Below are 21,179 nucleotides of genomic sequence, written 5' to 3'. Positions count from 1 at the left end.
ACATGGCCGACCCTGTCTGCGGGACCGGAGAGCCGCACACAGCTGGAGAGAACCGTCCGGTACAGCTGATCTGAGAACAGCTGAGGAGACGAGACCACCACACTAAAGAGGATGAGGGGTGGGTGGGGGCGGGTGGGGGGGAAGGGGGGCGGCTGAATAGAGAAATTATAAAGAGATCATCATGTGAGAGGAGCACAGGAGAGCGGACCTGCAGACTGGAGGAGGGTGGTTTCATGTGGAGAAAAAGGGTGGACTCAAAGCCTCCTCTGTGTGTGCACCGTTTTCAGTCACAAGTCTAGAGCTCTAGCTCCCCCTGCTGGCTGCACCGCTGCTACTGCAGCTGCACATCTGCAGCTCGAGGACATCTGAAGCAAGTAGGGGAGACGGAGGGGCAACCGTAACAATTTATAATTTCCATGTCATTACTAAGAACCAGAGCCGTTTAATGAGAGTCACGTCATCTCAGTTCACTCCAATGGACCTTTTTTTTTATGGCAATTAAAAAATCCTGTTGTCTTGAGGCCATTTTATCAAACGTTGTGTAATTAGAGGGATACCGGCTTCTAACTGAGAGTTGAATATTAATATTAAATATATATTATGAGCTAAATATAAGATTGAGGTGTGTGAATAGAGTTGTGGATGTAGGTGATGAAATGAGCACTTTAATTTTGGGATACGAGCCATTATAATAGCGTTATTTTTGTGACACATCTATTGATATGGAATTAGGGTGCATATTTGAAAATGCTAAACCAAACCGTAACATAGGGTTTGATTATTGTAGGCTTTTGTTAACTATTACCTGTCTAGATGTTGGAACTAAGCTGATTTGTGATTGATGGATATGTGAGGGTTAAGTTGAAGGACCTCGTGAGATTGAAAACACAAGGTGAATTTAAAATAGGCCGGCCATTTTGAAAAATGAATTATACTAGACTAACTGGAGAATAATGGTTAATACTAAAAGTATCATACTATTGTATTGTATAAATGAGCATGTATTCTATTACTGTATTATGTCGGGAATCTTGCTGTTAGAAACCTACTTCATGCGTGACGGAGGAGCAGTGATGCTGAGTTCACATTAGTGAGATTCCAAACGTGACATGGTATGTTACAAATAAGACAGCTATAAGGAATCATGCTAGATGTGTATTACACTGCCATATTATATAAGGAATCACACTAAATATGTAAATGACTTAAGTAATCATACTGAATATATATCATAAGGAATCATACTGATTGATGCTGCATGACAGAAGTGCTGCAGTGATGAAAACAAAACTAGTGATGTAAAAACTGTTGATGATCACAACTAATGACGTTCCATAACTTAAGTTGGTTTCCAATAAGACAAGAATGTCCAATTTGCATATTTCTTTTACTTGTACTTGCGATAAACTCAAGGATTAATACATGCTGTCCAGAACATTCCCCTACTTTGTCGGCTAAATAAAGTATTTAAAGATCCAAACAAAAATTATGACAAAGCTGGAAAACAAATCTGTTTTTATTAACTAATGAAAACATGATTTTGCGGAGATACATGTTTTTTAAAGGAACATTTATTTACAGTGGTACACTGTAAATAAAGAGGGAACAAATAATGCGATGGTAAATCTGACAAAATAAAATAGATAATAGATTAAAAGAATTTATACACTTTGCATCTTTTTTCTCCACATGTCCAAGTTGCATCTTATTTACACATTTTCCTGTCTCTTTCATTCACCTCAGCACTTCTGGTGACACACACACACACACACACACACACACCCTACAAATTAGATTTTAAAATCCACTCTCTGTCAACACCTGTCGTTGTAAAAGCTGGGTAGTAAAATACTTGAATCATGAGACTGTAACCTCAATAAAACTCTTTAAACACGACATGTCAACACCAGTAGGCACGATAAAAAGCTAACACAATGAGTCATATGTTCTTCTTTGGTGATGTAAAGCTCACACACACACACACACACACACACACACACACACACACCATCTGCTGTTTGCAGACCGATGTGTACAAACGGGAGCATATTTTCTTTTACTATACATCATCAATGAGTAACTGTAAGGAGACATTCTTAAAAATTTACCGTATATTGATTTTCGGCTACATTTATTAGATTGTGTATCAGTTTCATGACATAATCCAGATGTTATATCAACACTTGCAATCAATATAATACAAGTGTGGCAAGAAAAGCAACAAGCACTTAACTCTACACAGGAGATTAAAATGCTCAGTGCGGCACGTTTATTAATATTCCACTATGATTCTTCCAGGAGGACACGTATATGGTGTGGTGAGTCAAGCATCAGGTGAATACTGGATCAATATTCTTATCTACTTAATGTTCTCCGCCCTGTACATGTAATTAGATGATGAAGAAGTGATATCCTGGTAGCGTCAGCTCAAATATTGATGGTAAAACATGATGAGGCAGAGTAAACAGCATTCTACTGGGATTACTGACGCAACACAATTAGACAGCCTTAATTCTATTATGATTGTCTTGTGTTAATCCCAATGAATTTCCGAGCAAACTCATTAAAGGGTCCAAAAGGCAAGGTGACACACACACGTACAGTATTTAACCATTATAAAAAAACATGAAAGTGTTATTTAGACTTTATCTATCGACCCATTTGAAAGCTTTTATGGTCCTATATCCTAATTATAGTTCCCGCTTTCCTAATAAATAAACTCAACTAATTCGATGATTTTTGCTCTCTTTATGTGTCCGTTTTAAATTGTTATGCCGGCCCACTAATATAGATCCTGTATAAGATTGTGTCGCGTCTACCTGGAGGACATTACAAACCTTGATACTCTACCGTGCACTTTCTTCTCTCAGCCACTTGGATGCAGTGCTCTCTCAGCCTGAAGTAAGGGCTCCAGATCGTATCCCCGACATTAAGGATTCAAAGTGCTTCTTTGCATTATAGCAACAACGTCAGAGCCAGACGAGGATCGACCGGTCTGAATCACCCACTAAAGATTCAACACATGATCCTGATACTGGTGTGGACCGAGCTGAGTCAGTGGGGATTAATACCGAAGACATGAGAGCCTGCAAATGAAAATGAAATACAAAGTTATGAATTATTTCAAGTAAAGTAACCAAGCTCATTTTATGCTACCTAATCCTTCAGCTTCGCTACATTTCAGAGGGAACTATTGTACTTTTTACTTCACGTTTATTTGACAGCTGTTGTTACTAATTGCTTTTCAGATTGATATTTTACTTAAAACACAGAACTATTTGTCTATCAGAGTCTGGCTGCGGCCCCTTGTCATGTTTCAGTCTGTGAGTTCATCAAAGAGTGATGTTCCCTCTAAACGTCTCAGAATGCTCCATTTAGAAAACTGTTTTCGGCCCAAAGAGGTCAAATTATACATTATTTCACACAAAAAGCCTCAAATAAAGTCTCCAAAATGAGTGTACATTTGTGTGGCAGAATTTAAGTTGTTCCTCTTTTCTTCATCATCATCATCATCATCTCATAACCTCTCAGATTTGATCTTGTGGCCTTTTGGAGGGGTCTGACCCCTAAGTAGAGAACCACTGGACTAAACTATCTAAATGTGTATAAAATTATAGAATAAACATCACAGACAACAGCTCTTATCCTGCAGACGGAATCCTTTAACTTTTGGTACATTTTACAGATTATAATGGAGTTTGAATGCAGATCTTTTACTTGTAATGGAGCATGTGTACATTGTCGTATACGTACTTTTACTTAAAGGATCGGAGTACTTTTCCACCACGGCATTGATTGTTTGGATTGACAAGTTTCAGATTCTCGAACTGAGTTAGAAACTGCAACATGGACAAAAATACAAATGTACTTATGAATCAGTCAGCTGCCTCAGAGACTCTCTTTGGTGCTTTAGCTACAAAAACGTTTCGTAGAAGAAAGACCGTCAGTCATATTACAGAAGTGAACAGCAAGAGGATAGCTGATAATGAAATACATAAATATACTAATACGTCAGCTTTATGTCATCGTCCACTGGGATGTGTTATCGCAATATTGGTTCCACTGGATTATCTGGAAAATACATCACTAAGATTGAAACAACCCTGTTTTTGTTACATGACTAATTGATGTTTTGGAGATACGTGTTCTTTACACGACAGTCACCGGGAAAGAAAAAAATCCTTCATTAATTCAAATCCTTCAACCAGATGATTCAGGTTCAAACAATACTTAAAGGTGGAAGAAGATTGTTGGTATTTGGACTCAACAACCAAACAAATGCCCCCCTCCAGGTGTACTGTCCCTCTAACCTTCACTGTCTCCCTCTCTATAAATCAACGGCCTTTTACTGGTCCTGTGCCCGAGCATGCGGCTGATTGGCTGCGATACTGTTTTTGGCGGTTGGAGCCACTTTGTTTGCTTCCCTTATTAATTATTCCACGCAGTCTGATATCTGTCTGTTACAGTATAATAAGTATAATAACATAAGTAATTGTATTGGATTAGAATCACTGACTGCACCTTTAAGTATCTTGTTGTGTAACTGAGTGTGGACCTGTGATCTTAAAGGGACAGTTGACCCCAAAATTACAAATACATATTTTTCTTCTTACTCGTAGTTCTATTTATCAGTGTAACTTGTTTTGGTGTGAGTTGGCAGTAGAGATGTCTGCTTCTCTCCAGTACAATAAGACTAAATGGTTCTGGGCTTACGGTGCTCTAAGCTTCAACAAATTGAAAAACTCTTTCCAAAAATCATGACCTGGTTACTTGTAGTGAACATGAAGGCACTTTGTTTTTAGGCAAACTGTCCCTTTAATAGAGTTAAAAAGGTGAATAATGGGGGGAAATAAAATAATAAACACATACTGATGGATGAAGTTAGCGGCATCAGAGACGCCGCGTAGTCAGAGAAACGTTTTGCACAAGAAACGCAGTCAGACACATTTCAGCACCGGATAGTGTCACAAGACAATAGCTAATGTTTGATATTTAAATATCGTTAATAGTTCCTTTACTGACAACCTCTGTAGTATCTGGTTGTGTAACTGAGTCTGACCTCTGACCTTAACAGAGGTAGAGAGGTGAAACGTGGTGGGGAAAATAACTGACTGCTGATAAAATAAAGTTTATTTTTAGACATAAACTTTTTGTAAAAAGAGAAGCGCAGTCTCATTTCAGCACTGGACAGCTCCCTCTGGTCCCAGGCCTCACGTCATCCTGTTGGAGTGACGTCAAATGTTTGGCTTTAATACCCTGTTTAATTGATTATGTTTGAATCCAGGCTCCATTCCTTTCTTTTTTTTTTATGACTTGGCTCTGGGTCTTTCATTGACGCGAAAGAACGATGCAGTCCAATGGGACGGTGGTGGTGGTGGTGGTGGGGGGGGGGGGGGGGGGGGGAGGGAGAGGGAGAGGATGACGCAGCCACCCACCTCCAAACCCCCACCCCCCACCCCAACCTACGTGACAAGTGAAAAAGGCATGTCTTTCGGATTCATGAATAAAAAACCAAAGGGAGTTAAGTTCACAGGACGCAGGGAAGTTCTCCGCAGACAAATGTTTGGCGCTCTCCATGACCGAGTACACGTAGACATCCCCAAGAACTGAGCTGCGGGCGCACTCGGAACAAACACAAGGAGACCGAAGAGGCACTTCACTGAGGGACGAGAGGAGAGGAAGGGAGAGAGAGAGAGAACGAGACTGAGATAGAGATCCTATCTCACTCTCCCAGTTGAGGTCTTCAGCTGATCGCTCACAACTGGTAAGCAGAGGCACTTTTCGGGTGCGTTTACGCAGCGTAAAGTAGCGAGCGTTTGGAGAGGTGTGGCTGCTTTTTTGGCTTTTAGAAACTCACAGGTGTGGTGTGAAAGTAAGCGTCAAAGAATTCATCTCATGAGTTTGATTGTACACCTGTTCACTCACTCACTGTTTTTTTTTTGTTTTCTTTTGCAGCAGGACAATGTCTAGTAAAGCGACTTTAGCCTTACTCATCTATGGAATCTTAATGCATTACAGCGTCTACTGCTCACCTGTGGGGCTTAGCTTTCCCAGTGTTAGGTACGTACACTCTTAACTTTTCGTTTAAGTGTCTCTTTTCAGATGTCGATTATATATACATATTTGGGCTTGGCCAGCGGAACATAGTTGCGCTAAGCAGCAGGGTGCAGACCACATCTGACTAACAGCGGTGTCTGTGGCCATAATAGCCTATTGGATTACTGGATAACATCATCTGACAGCCGATCGTGCTGCTCACACGGGCGGTAATGTAATGTAGGCTACTGAGGCAGTGAAGTAGCGTCTCAATGTGTCCTGCAACCATTAATCGATACTTGTAGATAATTAATAGAAAACGTTGTTGGTCGAAACAAAGCTTTAGAGGTCAGATTTTGGGTCTTTTTTAAAAATTGCACACCAATGAAATAATTGTTTTGTGAATGTAAACTGTGGCATTTCTGGTGGATAATTACATAGAATGCTTTTTTTTTTTTTTTTTAAATTAAAAGTCAAAAGTATCTAAACGACTTTGTAAAACAGAGCTGCGCATTGGGAAAAACGTGTCTCATCTGTTTAGACTCGACAGTGAGGTTTACGACGAGGATGGGAACTCGTTACCGTCCCTGGATTACGACAGAGACCAAATGGATGTGAGAAGCGCTCCGTCTGCCGCTGACGACGTCTTCACTTTGTATTACCCGCCGGAGAAAAGGTGACTATTACCCTTGTTTGGTCCCGACGCTGGAGACATCCGTGTTGAACGTCCCATAGTCCTATTTCTGTCCACGTATCTTGTGCGTTGTGTGTGAATCAGTGTAACGTATCGTCGAAATGTTGTCAGTAACTTTCAACACAGTGACTGTTATTTATTATTTCGAGACATGCAATTCATCAACAAAAAAAGGAAAAAAAGTCTTGTTAGTCTGTTTTCACTGAAGGGGAGCTTAGTCGACTAAAAGCATGCTTTCTTTAAAAAAAGGATAAAAATATTCAAACTGCAAAAAAAAAAAAAATCTGGCTGCATAACAAAGTGTTGCAAATCAGCTGCAAAACTTCTTCATGAGTCTTTAAAAATCTAGTTTTCTTAAAATAAGTGTTGAATCAAGGCAAAATATTCTGGGCAGATCAATTTAAGAAAACACCTTAAAGAAAGACACAAGGGAAATAATCTAAACGCTTCCTGTATTTATCACAAGAACATCGAGCACGAGGCCCAATATCACACCACAATCGACGTGTTAAGATGGGTACTTTTCCTTTTACAGTGCAGCTACTTGAAATTGTTGCCTCTCTTGCGCTGGGTGTGTGGTGATTTTACTGTGTGGCTATCTATCATCCCAGAACGGAAAGGCATGCAGACGGCATGTTTAATAAAGCCTACAGGAAAGCGCTGGGTCAGTTATCAGCAAGGAAATATCTGCATTCTCTGATGGCAAAACGTGTAGGGTAAGAACATCTTCTTGGTTGTCACCTCTTCCTTTTTTTTTACACTGTTTTCTGTCTTCTGTGTTTCTGTTTCTTTTTGACTGATCCTTTAATTGCTCATGATCCACGCTGTTATACGTGCTGTACGTATGTCTGTGGTCCTGTTATCTCCCAGCATGCAGCTCAGTCCTCTGCATCAGCCTCTTATTAATGCTATAAAATCACAGACGGGCGCTTGATTGATTCGGCAAGTGTGGTTTTCTGAGCCCGCTGCTGTGTCGTAGAGGCGCAGAGGGAAGAATGAACCCGCTCAGGTTTAAATTTATTTCAATATGAATAATTTATAGGATGAAATCCCAGTGGCTCCCGATGGAGAAGGGGGGGGGGCAATTAGTGAATCCTTATGAGCAGGCCTATCACACCTTAATGCAGGTTGTCTATAAATCAAACAAAGAAATCACTGTCTCCTACATTAAAATCATTTTACAACATTTCCATGCAAAGTCTTTGACAATGCATCTATAATCTACGTGTTGAAATCAGATTATTTCCCCAAAATGAAGGACACAGATTGTGTCTCTGCACCAGCTCTGCAGGCTGACTTGTTTTGGACAAAATGGAAATGTGATTATCTATTAATTCCCCCTCTGATGATGACACAGAGATGATTTTTCACAGCACCACATGCTGTACATACAGGGGGAGGGGGTCATGTGAACGTAAATGCTTCAGTGTGATGATAGTGAACCCTCCTGTCTCTCACACAGCGGGGGGAAAACGCTGGACGACAGCTCCGAGCCTCTGTCCAAGCGGCACTCAGACGGGATCTTCACGGACAGCTACAGCCGCTACCGAAAGCAAATGGCGGTCAAGAAATACCTGGCAGCAGTCCTTGGGAAAAGGTATAGACAGAGAATTAGAAACAAAGGACGCCGACTGGCATATTTGTAGCATCCTCCCCCTCCCCTCCTGAAAAAAAAACAAACAAAAAAACAAAAAACTTAAGTGTGTGCAGCCCCACATGAAGTCATTTTGAGATCTGAACAATCAGTGGATCGCTTTTGTGTTCTTAAACATGTATTTATGTATGAAGTAAGCCATTAAAATGAATATTTTGATAATAATATTGTTTTTTATTTTGTACTTAAAGCACTTGAGGACTCACACATCTACTTTGTGGACCAATTTTTGTTCATTCCAAAAAAAAAAAAAAAAAAAATAGTCTATTTATGTATTCATTGATTTATTTTTTTTAGACCTATTTATTGAGGGGAGACAATTGTTCACATGACGATATGCTCCAAACAGCCCTGTCTTTTAAACGTTTAGTGAAGAGATATGATTGTGAGGAAAATAAATTGTTTAAAAGACAATCAATGTATTGAATGCTGCTTTTTGTAAAGTGACATTAAGAGTTTAGTTGTCTTTATTCACAACAGCCTTGAAGACATAGGTTTTCACCATATCCTACAAGACATAGACTTTGATGCCCTCCCGGACGGGGATGAGTTTGAGGCTTTTTTGGGAGACTGGCTGAAACAGTTCTCTCCCGAATTCCCGGTGAGTTTCAGGCTCTTTCCTGAGGTCGTAATCCTCGCAGGGGCGTCTCATGTCCCTCCCTCCTCCTCTCACCTTTAACCCTCAAACACTCTACGCTTCTTCTGCCTCATTTGTGCTCCTGTCTCTCTAGAGTCTCAAACCTCTTCAATCCCAAAAATGGGGAGAGACTCAGACCGATATGTTATACATATCATTCCTGATTGATTTGTCCTCTTTATGAATGAAAGTATATCATGATGATTATTATAGTAAATCTGGGTTAGACCAGATAATGAGAGCCCCGTTGGCTTTAAACACTTTCAAAATGCCAGTTATCCATATTTTTTCAAATTAAAAATGGGAATCTGGAAAAAAGAAAAATCCCAAATCTGAGATGAGGACCAGAGTACTTTTGAGGTTTTTCTTCTGCAGTCTTTAGAGTGAGCTCACACCTTTGACTCATGTAAATCTTGTGTTTCTATCGACTGGTTTCTGCTGAAGGTTTTCTCGTGTCTCTCTGCCCATATAACAAGTATCACTAACATCTAAAAGCACCATCAGGCAAATAAAAAAAAAAAAGAAGCATAAAAAAAGAAATGATACTTGTTACATGGTGACTTATCCATCGATTTGTTCTTTGTGAGAGACATTCGAGGCAGATTGAACTCTTGTGTTTGAACCTTCTGGGTCTATTGTGCTTCCCTTTTCTGTCATGTGAACCAATGTAAAGAAAAACTACAGTCGATTGCATGATTAAAGTAATTGCACTAGCCACCGCATCTGTGCAGACGACTCCAACTAGATGGTTTTGCTTGCTTTCTGACTACTGCAAACATACATTCCTGTCATTTCTGGATGTTGTTTTGTCTTCTGTTCTTACATTTCTACACAAAATGTATGTTGAACTTTGAAGAATTATCTGAATGTACTTTACTGCTGGCAAGAATCTCCCAGTCTCAATGTCATGCTTTATCTTTTAGGCTCTGTTGCCAACTGATTTTGTAACCAACTGTTTATTAAGAAGTTGTGACTTAGACGTTTAAAGTGGTTTAAACGGCTGCCATAATTCACATAGTTAGATCTAAAGAAGAGGAAGGATGAGATGCAAGTACATGAGAAGAAAACACAGTCAAGAGAAGCAAATAAAGCAACGATGACCAGGAACATGCTGATTTTGAAAAGTTGAGGGATCAAAGTTTGTCAAATCTACAAGACAAGACTTAAAAACGGACTGTAGACAAATCACACTCCGCCCGTCTGCACACTTCGTACCATATTTGTGAGGGAGGAATACATATTTTGCAGAAAAAGCGAGTTAAAAAAAAAAAAAAAAAAGTTCTTCGATCTGTGTTTACTGTATCAATCTTTCTTAAATTTTGCATTCTCCTCTAGGCTTTGTGACGCAGGAAGCAGTTTTCGGCTGTGGTGCCTTGCATCGACTTTAAAATCGCCATGAATCACAGATGGCTATTTAGTGGCCCTACAATGCTGCACATCATCAGCTTACATTTCACCCTTTTGTTGTTGTTTTTGTGTTGCACAGACGATTGATAGGATCTCTAGAAGCCTCCTGCTTTAGACGCCAAGCGTTCCCCGCTTGCACCGCTTTCTTTTGCACTTTGTTTTTAGAGCACTAGACGTACATTTTGTGTGAAAACAAGAGGGAAGGATCAGTTTCCCGCTCTCCATGAAACATTATATGTATGATAATGAAAGCGCCAACAGCCTTACTAAAATGAAATCATCTTCAAAGATATATATATATATATTTACTGTGTAGAAAGTGAACATTAGATTACTACTTCAAATGGCGATCTGCAAGGGTCAAGTCAATAAATGTTTAAAAAAAAAAAAAGTGTTGTAAGATTTGTATGAATAAATTTTTGTAAACAACAAAAATTCCGTCTAATCTTTGAAGCCAATATCACCATAAGTCTGAAAGATAAGACACATTTAGGAGGATGAAAACGAGTAACAAAGATCAAACTCACTATAGCGTTGTAATGGAGATGGACCCTCCCTCGACAGGTTTAACAAGTGTTACATAAGAAAGGAGAGATGAGAGAAATTAAGACAAAAATCCGCTTGTGGGCAGCAGCACAGAGGGAAACAATGAGAAGTATGAAACATCAAAAGGACCACACACCTTCAGATAAGACAAAGCAACACACTGCAGATTAAAAGCACACAAACAAACACACACACACACACACAACAACTTGGAAAAAAACGATCAAATTCATGCTGAAATAACAAAAATAAGACCTGTCAATCACTTTTCTCTCTTCATCAATGTGGGTTTTGTAGCTGTGTGGACGGTCAATAACTACAAGATGTTGCAGAATAAATAAGAAACAAAGGATAAGCTTGTGATCCAAAACCTGCCCCCCCCCTTTCGATGATGACTCAGAGGCTTTTGGCGGAGGAACGGTGACACCAGTTGGCTGGGTGTCTACCTCCCCTCGGGACAGCATGAGTAAGGAGACGTGGGAGGGATCGCCCCGTCCGCTCCACACACTGCCTCGCTGCACTTTACACCTCTCCGGGACTTCAGCGGTCGCCACCAAAGGCCTGCCGTACTGGTGGAACAGTTGGCCGCTCTCGAAACACTGGCACATTCACTTTGCTGCTAAAACCGTCGAAGCAAAAGAGCTAAAAACCATGCACAGAAATGAGGGAATGTATTCAGATGGGAATCTTTTTATGTCTAACATCACCATTACTCTGGTGGTACAGCTGCTTTGGGAGAAGCCATCTTTTCCCCCCAGCACGCCTCCACATCACAAAGTAAGAGTGAATGCCGTGGCTTCCTTGGTTATATAAAGTTTAAAGTTATACGTTTTCTTATGGAGGGCTCCTAAAAGTTGCAGACCGTGCTGCAGCAGCACTCTATTATTTTAGAGAACAATTAGTCAATTCATCAATTACTGGATTGGCAGAAAAGGTATCTGCAACTGTTATGATACAATAATCCTCAATTTATAAAGCAAAAATGAATATAGTCTTCTGGATTCTAATTTCTTGGATTCAAATTTGATTGTAATCGTGATGGGCATTTTTACTATTATTTTTACTTTTTTTAGACCAAACGACTAACTAATTATATACAAAATGACTGCAGTAGAAAGAGACATGACGACAAAACAAATGCCCCCTTTGTCTTGTATTTTTGCACATCACCTCATCTTTTCACCAGGTCTGGGTGTGTTTGTAGCAAGCAGGTGGGGACTTCTTGCAGAGTGTGTCTTTAGCCTTTAAAGGGTTTCCCTTCACAATCCCTGTGGCGCAGCAAGTTGGGATGCACGGATGCATAACATGAGCATGCATCAACGCTTCAACAGTGAATACCTGGTATAAAGAACTAAGCCAGCCTGTGTGCACTTGTAATAGCTTGATATGTTAGCTAACATTTTAGATACCTATAAAATCTCTGTTCTATGAATTTGTTTCACTGCATTATCACAATTAATTTAGATTAGAAATCTAGCAAACATGAACATCATCGAGTTGGAGCAGGACTGCCTCAATGCTGAGTTAGCTAACTGCTGCTTATTATGCTGGAAAGCATTAGCCCCAAAGCCCACATGAAAGCTCCTATTGATTTTCATCCACAGGCAGGAGCAGGATGTTAAATGTACAAGTGACATTCTATTATTAAAAGTGAAATAATGCTATAATAAAATGTTACCTGTCAGTCCAGTGTGCCTCCCTCCTGTTGAGACCCACGGGGGACTCCCACACTGTGGGTGCAGCAGGTGGCGTTTAGAACACCACCACCCACCCTATACACGTAGCCCTCCACCTTGTTCCTTTCCTCCACAATCCAAATTACAGCTAATGACGTTAAATAGAACCCCCATATGTCATAATGATAATAAGTCCCCACAGAGCATTGAAGGATTGTCTGTAATACCCAGCTCTGCAGACCGGAAATCTCTTTAAAAGGGCTTCCATGACAATCGCATCGCTTGTGGCATGCGTGTGGTCACACACTGTGATGTTCGGCGTGGGATGTCAGACTGAACCGCCACACAAAGCCCGCCGTGTCTCTCGTAATAACCCCCTCTCAGACATGATGGCAGGGCTTTGATTTTGCGGCCGTGGCCTCGGCTCTCAGAGGAGTGCAGAGAGAAGCTGATCAATGGGAGTGATCCGATTCCTCCGGCCCGTGCCAGACCCTTTCTTAACCCGGCTAACCCGATCGGCCAGTGTTGCCAGGCAACCAGTCCCAAGGGGGTTAGGGTTGGGAGTGGGCGGGGCCCCGGAGGACTTCCTGGGCACCCAAAGACCCCGCTGGATGCATTTTACCCGAACGGTTTCAGTCTCAGCTATGTTGTTTTATACTGGCTGATGCACTCGCAGAGAGGGAAACAGAGGTGGAGTAACATGTGATTCATAAACGTGCACAGACATCAAGAGATACACACACACGGGCCAACGCAGGCTGGAACCAAAGCTTTCACAAATTCAATCACACGGCTCAGGATGTGTTTGTGACGGACAAAAAATGTGCTCAAAGTTAAAAATGAAAAAGATTTTAACGAACGAGATTAAGATCCGACAGCCACGGTAGCAGCTGGGTGAGTCCGAAACCAACGAGTCCTGAAGAGGTCAAAGTATCCAGTGTTTTACATGAAGAAAGCAACACGATGCTAGCTGCAGATTTATGTGGCTGTACTCGGGCACGGCGGTGCTTTCAGCTAAATGCTAACGTCCGCAACACGCTTTAGTGCCAATGCTAACATGCTGATGTTCAGCAGGTCTAATGTTCACCATGTTCACCATCTCAGTCCAGCGTAGATAAGAAAATAAAAGAAAGGAAAAGACACAAGCACTATGATTTAACAACACATATATATTCAAATATATGTGGTGTCATTGTTTGATATTTATTCTATTTTGAGTCAAATCCAACTTCGCTGTTGGCAAACTGCAGCCTGACATACTGTCTCTCTTACACTTTTCAACTCGTACTCCACAAACCAAACTCTGAGCCGCAACCCAGGATCCCCCTCGCTCCTCTGGGGCCCATGTGACTGACAGCTTTCTGGAGGGGGAATCCACATGAAACCCTTTCATCAGCGCCGCCTCCTGGGCCCTGCTTGACTGACTGCAGCGTGGTGCAAAAGTTCAGCCATTATGGAAAGAGATACTGCTGCATTCACGTTGGTGTGTTGTTTAGTATAATGTCAGACCTCTATAGCAAAAGGAGGTTAATTTGTTATGTGCGTGTAAACAGGGTCTGATGTGGTTTTGAGCAGTGCTTGTATTATATTGGTTGTATTGACGCTGTGAGTCACCAATGATTATACCAATTTTAGTCATCTTTAAAGTCTGACCATATTCATAAGAGAAAATCACACAAATCGTGTTCATATCAAGGTGAAAAAGTCTCTAAAACATTAGCAACTCTTTCAAGTTAGACTATGAAACTTTTTAATTTACAATTAAATACTAACAAAACGAGCCAGTTTGTTGACTTCTGTCTTCTTTTTCTTCTGCTACGGTTACTCAAAGAGGCTAAGAAGAGATTGTGGTTGTCACATAAGGCATGATTAATGTTTAATATCATTTGTGTCCATATTATGGTTCCAATACTTTCAACTGAAGCTATTGGCAAAACCTTTTCCCAGTCTTCAATCTCTTTAAATTCGACCGTATCTAAATGACAACTACGTGATTCATGTCGAGGTGAATGAACCTTGACACTCTCGACTCAAACTGTGAGGCTGTAACTGTTGAATCACATTCTTCCTCTTACAAAACAAAATTTCACGTCAACAAAAGAAGGCAACCTTGCACAATTCATTACACTCTGCTGTCAAACTGACATTACTGAGTGAGTTTGCTGACTTTTTACCTGAGCTACCGTTAAATGCAACACACATTGCGTAGCTCACATCCATTGCCACGTGCAGCACATGTAAGGCACAACCTAGAGACAGAGGGAGTAGTCAGTATATAGCAGAGACACATCCTGTAAAAATGTATGAATGTGGGTGTTTTGATCCGTGTCATATGCAAACAGCAAGTTGACGTTTACGATAGAGCGCTGCATGAATGAGTCCTAAAGCCCGGAAATGACTCAACGTTTTTTACACAGGATGACTCGTCATAAAGTCAATGTTTGTTTTTTAAATGGGTTTTTGGTGGTTAGATGCCTGAAATGAGGTCATGTTGTACAACAATGGCTCAATGAGACTACAAAACGGCATCACGCCAACTACTCCACCTTTACAGCCTCGTTATTTAAACTCACGCGATCCTGGTGTAGCTCCTTTATAGCCTAACTTTACCTTTTTATTTCTACTGATTGCATTTATGCTTCAACAATCATAAAAATGGTGTTCATCTGTGAAGATTATCTTGCTGAACAAAACGTGTAAATATCATGAACCTTTGAGTTTATTTTCTGCAGTAATCTAAAATCTAATGGAAAAATCGCATTGGCTTTTGGTCGCGGGGAACCAGTGCGATGCTAACTTTCGCGGTTGGCCAACAAAAATCCGACCTTTGTTGCCACAATACATACACTCGCTTTTTACTCATTAATTTACAGAATCAACAGTGAATGATTAAATAAAAGTTCAGCAGATTGTATCTGGCATATGTTGGTAGTGGACAACATGACGAGTGGATATGTGGCTTTTGATAAAGGGCAAGCAGCTGGCGATTTGTTTGCAGTAGTCTCAGTTACAGATGTGTGTATGTGTGTTTTTGTGTCTCTGCTCTGCAGGGAATAGAGAGAACTGACAGCCGTTCGCAGCATACCTTGTTAAGTGGTTGGAATTTTCCACTTCTTGTCCCACCTTTCTAACCGAGGCTGCCGAAAGCACATCGTTTTTATCATCAGCAATAAGCCGTCTGAACACAGGCCCACATCTAAATAATGAATGACTTTTATTTCCATATTCTTTTTAAACCTGTTCATCTGCAGCACACACACCCATCCCTTTTCCCATGTTCCTGCTCCGCCTTCCCCTCCCTCTGTGGACACCGTACAGCACATCAGAGCCCAATTAGCATTCTCCTGGCTCAGACGTCATGGCAGTCCAGGTTCAGAGGCCAGAGGTACGGGAGTGTGTACCTAGATTTGGACTGAACGCTGTACTCATTATTGGGCTGTCAGCTGACCCCTGATGTCATTTTCCTCACATCATTAGAGATACGCACTCGTGCACTGGCCAGCGCGCCATTAATATGTATCCAACTGACGTCACGCTATCGATCCATCCATTAGCACGACGTAGTACCTCATGAAATCATCACTGAGAAAGGACAGCGGCTGTAACTTAGCATGAAGAAGGTCACATAGACTTTGGGAGATTTGGCAGATATGTACACAATTAAGTCACCCACCTCTGCACATTACGGTATATGCTCTTTCCCACTGTTTTAGCAGGTCACAGAGAGAGAGAACGAGGCTATGAAGTGTCTTGCTGTGGTAGTTTTCATATCTAGACGTTCATCATTCATCTGACACCAATGAGACGGTGGTAATAAATCAGTGCAGCTGCTTACTCTAAATCCTGCTAAAGATAGCGGCAGAGTTAATTCATCTCACTTGTGCTGCCATGAATATACCTGTCTTCTGTTGTTGCAGGAGGTACATCACAAGCAGAGATAAATCATTTGCCACCTACCAGAATAGAGCATTCAGTCATCTCTTAAAAGAGCGCATCACACTTTTGTTTTAGCCGTATACTTTTGTTCCTTTGCAAGCCAGTGGAAACAAAAACAAATAATTGTTTATTTCAGCCAAAGTATTAAATAAGAAAATAATAGAGGACAAAACAAATGTGTTGTTGTTATGTGGGAGAAGCTTTGGTTATGTACACATGCTGCCTTTACTGAGGCTAACATGTATTTGGCAACCTTCATAATAACATAAAAAGCCAATTTACATAGCACAAACATGAACAGCAAAAGATCAGGTAGACAACTTGAGAGTGACAATATGACAGTCCCTCATGATAACAGTGATGAAAGAGAATTTTTTTTTAATTATGTCATACAAAAGTAACAGTAGGGTCACCCATCGAAGCCTACAAATATGCCTGCGTTAATTCACTCTTTTGGCCACTTGGGGCGCAGCGCAACAAGCTGTAAACATAACACAGACATATCGTAGAGAAACTGTTAGCAAACAGTTCTTTTCTGCAACTTTTAGGAGCCCTCCATAAGAAAACGTATAACTTTAAACTTTATATAACCAAGGAAGCCACGGCATTCACTCTACTTTGTGATGTGGAGGCGTGCTGGGGGGAAAAGATGGCTTCTCCCAAAGCAGCTGTACCACCAGAGTAATGGTGATGTTAGACATAAAAAGAATCCCATCTGAATACATTCCCAGATTTCTGTGCATGGTTTTTAGCTCTTTTGCTTCGACGTTTTAAGCAGCAAAGTGAATGTGACAGTTTTTGTGTTTCTGACCACTTTACGAAGTCCAAACCTCACTTCTCCTTTTAGCTTTGTTTTGGTTTCCACCACCTCCTGATTCTCTCTTTAGCTGCTAAATGCTCCACTATGTTCACCAGCTCCTCGCTAACATTGTCAATAAACATCTGCCTGCTGCTGCAGGAAACAGCTCTTTCTTTTCTGAAAACTAAAACTTGCATCCTGTAAATCTTTGTAAAAATGTAATGATTTAAACTGAGCGTTGCCAAATCTACTCCGATTCCACCAAGAGTCCATTCATTCCTCTTACTCCACATCAATAGAGCAGTTGCTCCGGGACGACATTTCAAGAAAGGCTCCCGTTGTTGATCTTCATTGGAGATTTCCTCCATCTGTCTTCCATGTTGCCAAAGTGAGTGGCGGCCTAACAAGATGTCATGGATTCCTTTAACCCTTGTAAGCGGCCACCTTCGTAACGGCACACAGACAAACAGGTGATGAATAAGAAAGGTAATTCGATCTGACTCAAGCTCAAACATATTTCTAAATTAGCTGCGTCACCATTTAATGTAATCTGCTTTGAGGAAGAAATTAATTTCCTGTCATACATGATTAAACAGTTTGTTCGGAATATTATCCCGTTAAGCAAGTGAGTCACAGTCTTTGGTGTAAATTTCCACTATGCACATTTTCTTGTTTTCACGCCCCTGAAATACCAACATGCACTGGATATATTTAATGAGTCAGCAGGTTAATCACCAAAAATAGCAGCAGGTTTGTTCCTCTGATGCTGGGGCTAATTTTCAACTTGACCGCTAATTAGCACCCAGCTAACCTTTTGTCAATTAAACATCACATTGATAACCTCTGGGTGCTTCATAAAAGCAGCTTTTTTAGTCAGCCACGGACCTGAATGAGTGTGCCATCATTCATATCCTCCTCTGTCTGTTTCATATGTATCTTTAATATCTTCAGTTACTAAAATAGAGCCTCTATCTTTAGCGGTTCACGGTTCATCTTAGCAGACAGTGACTGCTCCTGAAATAAAGTCTCTTGTCTTCTCAGATTCCTCCTGAGGTAATGCTGCCGGGCGGAAGTGTTGATGAAGCAATGGGGGAGGGGGGGGGGTGACTGAAAAGCATTGACATCATCATTTTGTAGCTTATAAATTATGCCAAAAATAAGATATCACAGATGTGATAGAAACACAGACAGCAGCTGCAGACTTTGGAAAAAAAGTTGTACTCCCGTTTATAAAATCTATGGTTTCCTTGAAGCTAAAAGTCTTGAAAAATGCATGACGCTCACTTATTTGTCTCCTGCATGCGCTGAAAAATCACCGCGGAGCAACAAACAACCCTTTATGTCAGAATCAGCACCATTACTGTCAGACTGGGAGCCGCAACTGCTAAGCTCTGAGCTTATTAAAAAAGACTGAGCACACCGTATACGCCGACGCCCCTGAATCCTTCGGTAAAGCCTTTTTCTTTAGTGTTTGGAAACATGCGGAGGGGCAACACTCTTGGGTGTCATCCTATGTACTTTCTGTTCTTCCTTATGTCCTGCTGTTCCATTTCAAACTATCTAATGATGCCATCTTTTTGTTTCGGCGGCATCATCGATTGCCGCGGCGACTTAGAGAGACTCACGAAAGAGTCGTTTCTTGGAAAGACGTGAAATAACATATGTTGTGGAGATAAAGTGGTAACAACGTAGCATTTTTTTCATTCATTGTCTTTTAGCTGTTATTATTCGGAAGGTTGTTACTGAGGAGGCAACAGAGCTATAATTACAACGCCTTTCCTCCAGTTTGGGGGTACGATAACTGCTGCCACCTCAGCTCTACATCTGTGTTTGACATATTGTCTGATATGAAGACACAGTATTGTGTTCTTATTCATTATAAAACTGATGACCTTTGGCTGTGTGAGTGTGAAAAGGGTTCTCACTAGGCAAAAAAAAGGTATTCGTAAAGGAGAAGCCACTTGAAAACTGAAGTTGATGGCTTACTAACTAATATAGCACACAAATAAGATGCACTTAAATACAATATGACAATGAAGTTCTTCCTCAGGCAGCTGGAGTACCATGAAAGATGTCTTATTAATAAGAGGAGTATGAGATAGCCAACGTCACTCCATTTGCAAATCTCCCTTTAACGGACGCTGTGTCGTAATTTTCAACAAATAATTATCACATTCAGTTTAAGTTCATGTTCCAGAACGTGACCCTGAGGTGTTTTTCCATGATCCCAGAGGTGGGTGTGTTATTAATAGTGCTTGTTACGGCCTGTGTGTTCTTGGGGAGACGAGATGCGCCTCTAGTGACGGTGAGGGCACGGCGCCTTCACCTCGCCACCGAATTTCATCCGCTCAAACGAAAAATCTACCTGGAGGAGAAAAAGATCCCACGGCCAGCGTTTTAGCACCAGCTGTCATTTTGACAGTTTAAATTACACTGCATTATAATGGTTCAAAAAGGAATAATGGAGAAGGCTGTAATACAAGTCTCAGTGAGCTTGGTGTAATTATGTCAGAAACCTTTCTTCGTGCAGCACCGAGATGAATGTTTTCCTCTTCGCTTCCCTCTCTTGTTGTAGGCACGAGGACTTGCTCATTATTGGTCCATTCGATGCAAAGGGTGTTATATTGTCAAAAGAGATTTGTCTCATCATTACAAGAAGTAATTGGGCCAAGCTCTTTCTGTAATTTACTCTCAGCCAGCGCTACATTGCTTTATGGTGAATAATTGCTCCTGTCTGGCTCACTACTGTTGTAACATGAGTGTGGAGCTGATGCAGCTGAGAGGACACCGATCCACAATCGACAGGGCTCCAACGCTCATCTTTTCTAATCTGCCATGATGTCTTGTTTATGACAGAAATGCAGTCATTTTGTTGCTTGCAGAATTATGAGAAGACGGGTAAATATTTGATGAAGTTATGAAAGGATTTGTGCTTCTTCTTCTTCTTCTCTCAGGAAGTTATCTCCCTAAAAAAACTTGAATTTAAATGTTCACTCCTGGCAAGTTTGTATTGATGAAACTCTTTTAACCACATCCTGGCCTTTTCGTGATAAACAATGAAGGTGAATGATTCCACGATCTCATTTAATGCCCATAACATCCTCATAAAACAAGCTCACAGCACTATGGATAATGCAGGTAAATAATCCAGTACTGTGGTGCTTTTTCTCCCCACAGAGCCCACTTGAATCACCTCACTGTGTACTGATGAACTGATGAGATTCTTGCCAAAGTGGGAAAATATTAAGAGCAGTTTTTCTCCGTCTTGTAGATCATCATTAATCACCAAATCTGTACCCAAAAATAAAACGCCATTTTTCTTCCTTCCTTCGGTCTGTGTTTAACTGTTGTGCAATCTATTTGAATTAAAATAAATAATCTTTTCATTTGGCCTTTTATTAAAACTGAGAAAATGATCAATTTTTCCTATGTATAAAAAAAGACACATACAGTTGTCATTATTAATACAAATTATGTTATTAATTGTCAAAGTTTACTATCTGCTATAAATATATCATCTTCCTAAATTGCATAGAATTTGTGTTGAGATTTAATGTGGTGATCATGTTATGTAACCAGTGTCTTGCTGCCTCAGACTGCGTTCTCCCCATTTGTGGTGACGGCAATTTGAGAAAATGACTGAAGTGTATTATATACTCGAGCACAGGTTTGAAACTCTTAATTTGAGGAGAAATTGGAAGTAAAGAGCCTCGGTGCCCACCAGGCATTGGATATTATCATGACTCAAACAGCTGGTGAAATCAACAGCGGGTTTTTCCCTGTGGTTTTCAAAG

General features: G+C 40.7%; 1 protein-coding gene across 1 annotated transcript; it reads left to right on the top strand.

Moving 5' to 3' along the window:
- The first annotated feature begins 5,523 nt into the window (after positions 1-5,523).
- Positions 5,524-10,784, top strand: adcyap1a (adenylate cyclase activating polypeptide 1a). Its single transcript, XM_079181710.1, has 7 exons — positions 5,524-5,764; positions 5,956-6,060; positions 6,578-6,712; positions 7,342-7,446; positions 8,193-8,327; positions 8,865-8,985; positions 10,357-10,784. The coding sequence occupies exons 2-7, from the start codon at positions 5,963-5,965 to the stop codon at positions 10,363-10,365; spliced, it is 603 nt and encodes a 200-aa protein (XP_079037836.1). The 5' UTR covers positions 5,524-5,764; positions 5,956-5,962; the 3' UTR covers positions 10,366-10,784.
- Positions 10,785-21,179: the final 10,395 nt, after the last annotated feature.

Source organism: Pholis gunnellus (genome assembly GCF_910591455.1).
Source record: "Pholis gunnellus genome assembly, chromosome: 20".
Classification (NCBI taxonomy): Eukaryota; Metazoa; Chordata; class Actinopteri; order Perciformes; family Pholidae; genus Pholis; species Pholis gunnellus.
Note: the sequence above shows the minus strand (reverse complement) of the source record. Positions and strands in the feature narration are given on the sequence as shown.

Bases quoted from the DNA above. Each gene is read 5' to 3' on its own strand.
- adcyap1a (XM_079181710.1), top strand. From the start codon at position 5,963: ATGTCTAGTAAAGCGACTTTAGCCTTACTCATCTATGGAATCTTAATG. The intron at 7,447-8,192 runs GTAAGAACATCT...TCTCTCACACAG, and splicing joins CTGATGGCAAAACGTGTAGG to CGGGGGGAAAACGCTGGACG. The intron at 8,328-8,864 runs GTATAGACAGAG...TATTCACAACAG, and splicing joins GCAGCAGTCCTTGGGAAAAG to CCTTGAAGACATAGGTTTTC.